Genomic DNA, 9,621 nt, shown 5'->3' on the forward strand with positions numbered 1-9,621 from the left:
CCCCCTCCCAACTGCCGGGACTGCGGAACGCAACCGCGCTTGCGTCACGACGTTGCTGTCCGGGTAGAAGCCGGCGCTCCTAGTGCGCATGAGTACCGTGCCCTCCTCGCCTGCCCGGGGCTGGGCCTGCTGAGGAGGCGGAGGCGGACGATGGAGGCGCGTGGGGTTGGGCGGCCCCGCTCCTGGGACAGCCGCACCAGCAGCCGCCGTCGCCCCCGCCCCCACCTCCACCGGGGCGGGCTCGTGGGTCTCTGAGGGGGGCGGTGAGTGCGGGGCGGCGCGGCCGCGAAAGTTGTCGAAGGCCCGGCGGGGTGCGGGCTCTGGCTGCCCCGCCCGGGCCCGCCGTGTTGCGAGCGCAGCGGCGTGAAGTGGCCGGAGCGGAAGCGCTGCAGTGCAGCGTCAAGAGCACGGCAGGACCCGGGTCAGTCGCTTGTGCGCGTTCACACGTGCGACCCTCGCGAGGAAGCGCGGGCCAGCTTGGGGGTGCTCTGCCTGGGGCTGGTGCTGCTCCGACCAAGGGGTTGGCTCCGATGACCCCTTCGGCCCTCCCGGCCTCATCTTCTGTGCCTTTTTTTGGAGCTAACTTTTTTCTGAAGGCAGAACTGAGTCGTGTCTTGTGCTAACGGCGGCGGCAGGAGTTTGGTGGTGTAAAACGGTTAGGTGACTCCACCCCGGGAATGGTTTTGATGGAGGCTGGTGACAGCTGTCCTTGTGGACGCTTTAGGTGTAATGATATGTGAATGGGAACTGCATTACTGAAGTGCTTTGGTGCTTTGTTAAGAAAGGTGTCTCATCTGGTGAACTTGGGGTCTTACCTCCTGAAGTTAATGAGTTTTTTAAAATGTTGGGGGGTAGGGGTTGGGAGGAAGCTGCCATTTTTCTCCTTGTGCTTTAAAAGTTGAAGGAACTGACCCATGGGTAGCTTTAATAGTTGGGTTCCAGCGATCTTAAAATCTTGTTTGTGACTATGGATCTGTGGACAAGACTGCTCCTAAACTATATATCTGTTGGAAAAAGAATCGGATCCCAAAATCCTTGTTTCCTATGCTGATCTCCCAGGAGTCTTAGGATATCTTGGAAGCAGCATGTAATCTAAACTGGCAGACAAGGATCTTTGAGTAGATGTGACATCATCATTATTATTATTATTAATAATAATAATAATATTAGACCAACTAAATAGTTGGAAAAATTGTTCTTTGCAAGCTTTTTGGGTACAAACGCCCTTCTTCAGGCAGAGGGAGTGTGGGTTGCAGTTGTCTGAGGATTTCCTGTATAGGTTCCAGGGAGGGATGGTATGTCATGTAACTAATGGTGTGTGACTTGTGAGGATTTTCATTTTGTACTGCAGACCAGCAGCAGATTCCACCTATGCCTGAAGAAGGGTGTTTGTGCCCAAGGGTTTGCAAAGAGCAGTTTTTTCCAACTACTGGGTTTAATGAAAGAGATCACATGTACCCAAAGAAGCTTGTCTGCCTGTGTCTGTAGAGCAGCACAGCTACAACCAACCCCCCGATGTAATCTGTACAGTAATTTATACACTCTGAGGTGGGAAACATTGTGTGGTTGAAGACTGTGGACTCCCGATAGGGCTCCTTCCACCTTGATTTGTAGTTTTAAGCTAGTGTTCTCCACTGATGCTGCACTTGGCAGGTACATTTCCAAGATACTCTTTTAGGAACATCTGCCATGTTTATTGCCATGCTGGTACTTGATAGAAAATCCAGGGGAAGAGACGCAAAAGAAAATAGCTTACTGGTAATAACAAGTTTTCAGTTTTCTTCCATCTCATCTTCCTGCCCCTGCATGGCATTTTGAATCTATCTTTTCTGAAAGGCTGTTTGAGAAGTTCTCACAGACATCTGCCTGTAGAGGCATAACAGCTGTCTATACAGGTGTTTGAAAGCAAACTTGTGGGAGGAAAAATATTGCCTTTCTGCTGCAGCTGCAGGGTAGAGGAGTGAGGAGGATATAAATGACTGAAGACAAGCTACTGGTGACTTTCCTTAAAAATCCTGAAACTGTTGTAGGAGTTCGTTTGTTTGGTTTTTTTTAGATCAGACTCTTCTTTAGATAAGAAAATATATATATATTCAGTATGCTTCAAGAGACCTCCTCGAGGATCAAGTGTTTGTTTTAAATAAAGCTGGAATTTCTTAATTGCTCCTTTATCTGCAACATCGACTTTATTGCCTTGTACACACAGTGATGCAAGTTGGTCCCAATTTCTTGAGACTTCAGTTTTAGTGACTGAATATTAAATACAAAATGATCTTTGGTGGAGGGAGGATTGCACCTGATTTAAACCAAAGACCCGGTTTCTGAGAGTTCACTTCTTACATTGGGGTTTTGCCATCTAAGATGGTTTAACTTTTTTAAAACTCCAGGTGTAAGCTCTGCTCTTTTTAATAACTGTGACAAAAAATGTTTTTTTAAATATTTATCTGTTGTTGCTCAAGTGCTTTATACCCATTTTTAATAAATCATATATCATTCAAAATTTAGGGGGGCTGGGGTGATATAGGTGCAGGATTGACAGCCCAGAGGTCAGAAGTTCAGGGCCATAACAGAAGTGCTCATGGCACAGCCATGTCAGATTCCAACAAGTCTGTGAATTCTGCTAAATACCTTGTCATAGGGACATGAAAAAGGAAGGATTCAAAATACGTATCAAGACTGCTGCCTGGAGTATGTGTCTTCATGTTGACTAACTAACAAGTTTACAATGTAAAATTATGGGGAAAACTTGTATGAAATTTGATACTTGGGAATATGTTCCAATAGTTATAAGGACTGGTATATCCAAAACAGTGAAATATTAAACTGTTGAAACTGTCATTTATTGGTAAGCTGGTAGTAGTTTCTAGCATGTGAGAAGTTTGCATATTTGGGCAGGTGGGGCGGGGGGAGAGTCATTTTGATGACTAACTTCACTTTGAAAATAAATTTGCTTCCCAAAATATGTGAGACCACAACCTTATATGCTCATAAGACATTGTAAAGGCACTTGGAAGGGATCAGTGAGTTACCTAGTTGGGTGATGAATTTGCAAAATATTCAAAGCCTGGAAAACATGAGTGTACTTTCAGATATCTCATGTTTGACTCTGTGAAATTGCCTGAGTGATCAACGTCCTAATCATATACAAAAGCTATGCCAACAAAATATTTTGATCTTTACTAGTTCAGATTTTTTCCTTCAGGCAATTTACAGTGAAACATATCTTTAAAGATCAAGATGATATTGCCAGGCTGCTTAGTTGAAGTTAGTACAAAAAAGGAAACTGTGTTTCCTGATTAGAGGGAACAGTTGTTATATGTTATAACATGTAAGGTATGTTGCTTCTGTGCTTTGCAAACTAAGTACTGGGAAGTAGGTATGTGGGAGCTGATAGTCACTTTTGCTGAAGAACTGAATAGCATTTGGCTTTGGGTAAGCATAAAAATATTGGCTATTGGGCATGACTTGCTACAAGCAAACCGGAATTGGCTAATGGTAGCTTAATAAGCAGCAGTCAAAATAAAATGTAATGACAAGTCAGAACAGTAATTCCTTTGACTTGGGATATGATGGCACATAGTACAGTCTCATGGAAATAACAAGATGCTGGAGACTGAAGGAACCAATGTTTGGATATTGTATGTGATGTACATTAGCTATATTCATGTGCTTGACAATTACAAGATCCGTAGTATACCTTGGATTATAATTTCACCAATAAAGGATTGAAAAACTCTAGAACTGTTGGTTCAGAGATGATACCTTTTATTAGACCAACTAAGAAATCACAGAAAATTACCTTTTATTAGACCAACTAAGAAATCACAAAAAAATTATAATTTTTTTGTGATTTCTTACTTGGTCTAATAAAAGGTATCATCTCTGAACCAACAGTTCTAGAGTTCTGCATTTTCTTTTTTTTTTTTTCTCTCAGACCAACACGGCTACCAAATACATCACTGACAAAGGATGACACTTACAGACTTAAGGCACTGGATTGTATCTTTAAAATGTTAAATTGATTTTTGGATATAATATATTGGAATGGTGTGTGTTTCATAAAGCAGCTCTGTGTATAGACAGTCAATAAACAATTATTTTCTTATCTATATATGGTGTTTTCTTTGGAAGCTAATAGGCTGAAAGAAACTTGGCTATGTATTTGTAGGCAAGTTGTAAGGAAAAACAAAGTTGAAACTTCCTGCTATTTGATCTTCAAAACTACTTTACTTTAAATTAAGAATCCTGTATAGGATTACCAGTGCCCATGAGAAACCAGTGATCCCTGAATCTCCAAAATAAAAGTAATGGTTCGCTTCAGAACAGGGTGGCCAACCTGTGGTACAGGCATCCTCTGTGTGGCATGTGACAGATTGGAGAGGGGAGAAGCAGTACAGTGGCAGATAGGGTAGGGAACAGAAAGAGCAGCAGCTTGGGGAGGAAAAAGAGAAGTGGACTGGAGTGGTACATGGGAAGGCGCAGAGCTAATTTGTGGAATGCCTGTTAAAAACATTGGCCTGTACTGCTTCAGAAGGTGAATAAATAAATACAAGGGGCTTTCCAGCACAACATATTTTAAATACCAATATGCTGAAATACTTCTTCACATTTCATTTGATGCATATAATGCCTAATGTTTAAATTTTCTGTACCTAATAATTCCCTAAAGTGAACTGCATTGTATAACTAGTTCAGCAGTAGCCTGCCAGGAATCCTGAGAAATTGTATAAAACTCTAGGACAAAACAAACACTTTTTCTAGTAATAATTACTTCCATCATATTAAATTCAAACTCTCAGTCTTCTTTAATACATAATAGCATGCACCAATTAAATAAGTGACTCCCAAACAGGTATGTTGTTTTGCTCAGTGTATCTGAAATTGGGCCCCCTCTTCAGTAATTACTAGACAGCAGGAAAGTCAAAAGCATGTTGAAATGAGCCTTTCCCAGCTCAAGGTCATGGGTGGTTCTAAGCAGTAAGTAACTAGCAACTAAACACTGGTTTCTTAACACATTCACCATGTTACAAATTATTAATGCATGCTGGTAATTGTAGCTTTTCTTTTTGTCGTTGTGGCCTTTAGGGGACAAATGCATACCAGAAATGAATGAAGCAGTGGTTATTGATATGTTAAGTATCACTTCCAACCAATTCATTAATGAACCAATGCTAGCTCTAAAACATCTCCTCAGAGACAGTTTCCCTATGCATAATGAGGGGGTTACAAAATGTCGTCTTATTTGTAAGAGATCTTGTGGTATTTGGAAGTTACTGTAGTATGGCAAAGAACCATTACTGTTATTAACATCTTTCTGCTTCCAAGTCTCTTCTAATTTTATGCTATCCTGTCCATTTACAGCATGCATGGGGATTCTATGCAGTAGAAGAACAGACACATTAAAAATGCAATCCTGCAAATATTATAGCAAGATAAGCTTCCAACAAAGTTAGTAAAGAGTAAAATATTTATCCATGCTTAATTATCTTGGTTACTGTTTGTCTCCAGATTCGCTTTCCTTTATATACTTAGTCTTGTTTGCTAGTTATATATTGATAAGGATTATTCTTCAACTGGGTGAAGCCATAGTGAGAGACTACACAGATGCAGAATTCTTAGTATTGGTGGAAAAAGCAGCACTGAATATAGGAGAGCAGACTCTGGAGCTGTGTGGTGGAGTGCTTTGTTTCTAACTAAAATATATTCATTTTTTAAGTTGAAATCCCAAAGGGAGCTTTTGGTAAGGTGAGAAGATTTGGAGGCTCAGATTTTGGAGATGCCCTGGATCCTTTGGTCAGTTTTCTTACAGTGAAGAATATTTCATACTTCCATTTAATGTTCAGTATCAAATGTCTGTTTTGGCTTCATGAAATCCAAGGCAAGAGAAGAGTACTGTAGTATCTGAGTAGTGAAAAAATACACTTGGGTTTGAATGCTTGGTAGGGCCCTGCTCTCTTTAAATAGGGTTTGAAGGGAGAAAGTAATTAAAAAAGTGTCTGTCTATATGGCATTTGTGCTCATCCACTATAAAGCTGTTCCTGCTATTACTTACATGCTGTCTGTTAATCAGAGTCAGGCTGGAAGCAGCAAGGAAAGCAGAGTTTAGAGTTAGTTTGCTGAAGCTGTAACAACTGTAGCTATCATATTTTCATAAAGTTTTTTTTTTTTTTTTAATTTAACTCAGCAGGTCCATTCCTTCCTCTGTAGTTCAGCCTGTCTTAATACTACTTCAATCAACTCCATGCAACAGGAAGTTTAATACATTTCCTGTTGCCTGAAACTTAGCATGAAGTGCCTGTCTGGAAGCTTTTTGCTATTCAGTTTTCCTAACAGGTCTTTCTCAACTACTTTAAAATGTGTGTATGAATCTCTACAAACAGCTTTATAGAACTGAGTTGCTCTGCTTTTTGTAACCTTAAAGCCAGTGCTTTGTCTTTAATGTATATTGTTGTGCATTTTTATTTTCTTCATGTTTTGTGACTGGCACAGTTTGTGCTCAGGGTTCTGGGATCCAGAAGTTCAAAGTTCTGATTCTGGCTCTCATCCCGACTATCTTTGTACTGGCGCGAACAGCCGAATCTTGCTTTCTCAATATCTCTGTGTGTAGAGCAGGCAAATTGCTTGGTGCCTTTACAGGGGATTAAGATTAATCTTTTTGTGAAGTATTTTAAACTAAGAACTTCTATATTATCTAATGATGACTCATTTGTGACTTAATTGAATGGCATTTATTCATTTGCGCCACATCTTCAGTATTGTAGTTGCTGAGATACAAAGCTGCAGTGAAAAAAATATTTGATTTTATAACTTGATGCTTTTAATCCTTTTAGCACTTAAACCCAGACAAGGATTGTACAAAGCATTAAAGGCATTTGTGTACATGCTTACACCACTGGTGGGTGCTTTTTACAAGCACCTGGCGCTGTGTCGCCTGCAGTTATGTAAGTGGCAGAATGCACATCATAGCTGAGAAAATGATGGCAGCGTGCTTTTGAACTAAAATGCATTGAAGGGCTTTTAGCTCAAAAGCGTACTGCTACCATTTTCTGTGTGCTGATGCTCGTTTTGCCGCCTATACAACTGCATGCAATGCAGCGCAGTGCATGTCAGCTCATGCGGAGCAGACTTGATTAATTGAGTCTGCTCTGACACACCAGGGCACGAAAATGTATATGTATAAATGTCCTAAGTGCCCTTATCTGGGGATAAAGCCAAGTGTATGAATGTATGTGCAGATTTTGATGTTGCATTTAAAAGGGAAACACTTTTGCTTTTGTACAACATTTCTTACGGAATGATAAAGCTGTTATCCGCTCTGCAAATTGCAGGTGCAAGTTGTGCCAAACTACCCAAGCCTCTGCCATCAGGAGCATCTAATATGCATCACTTCTCCTCTATCTTCTGCTAGTTTCCTTCTTGTGATATGGCAAAGCACATATTTTCCAAATTGCTCTGAAAATTGTCAGATTCTAAGACTATCAACTTAATGTCTCTGTCAGTTTTGGTATGTTTACTCTCTTTAATTAAAACTTTACTTTCTTCTTCCCATAGGATTTTATATTTCCCCTGACTGAAGTTTCTTTACCTTCACTATGGAGATAGAACCAGAAAAATTTCACAGTAGTAGAGATGAAGTGAGCTCAGAAACAGCTTATCATTGCTCAGCCTGTCACGATGATGAGGAGTGGAGCTGTGCTAACCCTATCCGGGGTCGGGCTAAGTCTCGCAGTTTGTCTGCTTCACCAGCTCTAGGGAGCACCAAAGAATTCAGGTATGAAATCAGCTAAACATTAGTTGATGGTTATTTTATGGTTTGTCTTTTTTTTAAGTGGGCAGAATTGATTGCTTGCATGATTCTGCCAGCTACTTGTTTCTGCCTATTTCACTGCAACATTTAAGACTGCCAAAAGCAGTATACCGTTTCAGATATTGCTCTTTGATTTCAATAACTGCTGTAGTTGCTATCAGTGTGTCATTTGAAAATGCACAAAAAAAGAAGGGGTCTGTGCAGGAGCAAACCAGTAGTTTTTTTATGTAACACCTACTCGTGCAAACCACACTATGGACTACACCTACATTAAACCATTAGTCTACTTCTCTTCAATTTATTGACTTTTTTTTTTATTAATAGCTTTTAATTTGTATTGATAGTTTTTTATTAGTTGCTGAGGTTGACATGATTTGAATAGAAGACAGATAAAGGTTTAGTTTTCCAGCGTATTTCTTGTGTGAAGTTTGCTGTTTCTTCGGTAAGTAATTTATTGATCCTTTGTATTTGCATAGCAAACATCTAATCTCATGTGAAATTTTTTGTGATTTTTTTTTTTTTTTTTTTTTTTTTTTGTCTTCACAAGAATGTAATATCCTTTAAAGTATTAGATAATTCTTCTAACAAATAAGAGGTAAATATGGAGTGATTCATATACTCAAAGTGCTTGCCTATGGATGAGAAAATTGACTTAAAGAAAGTCTGTGTACACTTCTAGCTGTGACACGTTCTTTTTGGACAAAATCTGTCTCCATAGCTTGTTGGCACAGACCTTGCTGTCAGAAACAGGTGAGAGTGCAGTTCGTCTTAAGCTAATTGTCAGTTTTTAAGACCACCAGCACAAAAAGTATCCAACTTACAGTATCTCAGAGTAGCTTGGCGTTCTGACAGATTTCTGTATTCTGTCATGTTTCAGTCTAACCTAATGAGCCATATACATCTTTACAAAATCAAAGCATGTAACAAATTTTGATGTTACAGGTACACTGCTTTGAAGTTTTTGATATTCAAGGCGAAAGGTTCCAGGCTTTTTTAGAATGTAGGAGCGGGTCTTAGTATTTTAGATCTTTCTCCTTGTGATGGGATCTGGCAGAGGCATTTTCTCTCAGTCACTCACCAGATTGCTATTGAGGGATCTAGGTACCAAACCTCCAGGTGTTTTTTAAGCTGGTAAGATGCAATGGGAATCTAGGCGCTTCTCTTTAACCATGGACCTCTAAGCTAACTTCTGGGATATAGACCTCTTCAGCATCTTCTCCTGAGACCTAGAACCAATTGCCTGTAAACTGCATTCATTTAAGTACTTGTATAAAAATGTTTCTTAGCAAATGCAGCCTTGACAGAGTACCTGCAAGTGCGTAGAGTCAATACTAAGAAGTTTCTGCAGGACCGTGCAAACTTTGTTAACACGTGAAGGTTCTATAGGTACCTGTTTGACAGCAAAGTATAATATAAGAAAGCAGTCTTTTTGTGTGGAAGATGCCAGATAGCCAACAGTATTTAAATGCAGATTGTGTGCACAGGATTTTAAACTTTTTATTCATAGTTCATAGTAGGTAGGGTCAGAAGGGACCTGAGCGGATCATCAAGTCTGACCCCCTGTCTTGGCAGGCAAAAGTACACTGGGGACAAACGACCCCAACAAGGTGTTCGTCTAGCCTTGTCTTAAAGACCCCCAGGGTAGGAGCCAGCACCACTTCACTTGGAAGTTGGTTCCAGATCCTAGCCGCCCTGACTGACGTAGCGCCTCCTGATGTCTAGTCTGAATCTACCCTCTGCCAGCTTGTGACTGTTATTTCTAGTCACTCCTGGTAGTGCTCGGGGGAACAGGGACTCCCCCAATGCCTGCTGGT

General features: G+C 40.5%; 1 protein-coding gene across 2 annotated transcripts in view; it reads left to right on the top strand.

Annotated features, from left to right (window-relative positions):
* Nucleotides 1-302: 302 nt before the first annotated feature.
* Nucleotides 303-9,621, top strand: part of NADK (NAD kinase) — a 39,812-nt gene continuing 30,493 nt past the window's right edge. The window contains exons 1-2 of one of the 2 annotated variants that reach the window (XM_019541297.1): nucleotides 303-421; nucleotides 7,552-7,771. In XM_019541297.1, coding sequence (XP_019396842.1) covers nucleotides 7,593-7,771 — 179 coding nt within the window. In that variant the 5' untranslated portion in view covers nucleotides 303-421; nucleotides 7,552-7,592. Of the gene's footprint in view, nucleotides 422-5,596; nucleotides 5,699-7,549; nucleotides 7,772-9,621 lie in introns of those variants that run through there. The other variant, XM_019541295.1, reaches the window with a different exon arrangement.

Source organism: Crocodylus porosus, unplaced genomic scaffold (genome assembly GCF_001723895.1).
Source record: "Crocodylus porosus isolate Cpor-Errol unplaced genomic scaffold, CroPor_comp1, whole genome shotgun sequence".
NCBI classification, from domain to species: domain Eukaryota; kingdom Metazoa; phylum Chordata; order Crocodylia; family Crocodylidae; genus Crocodylus; species Crocodylus porosus.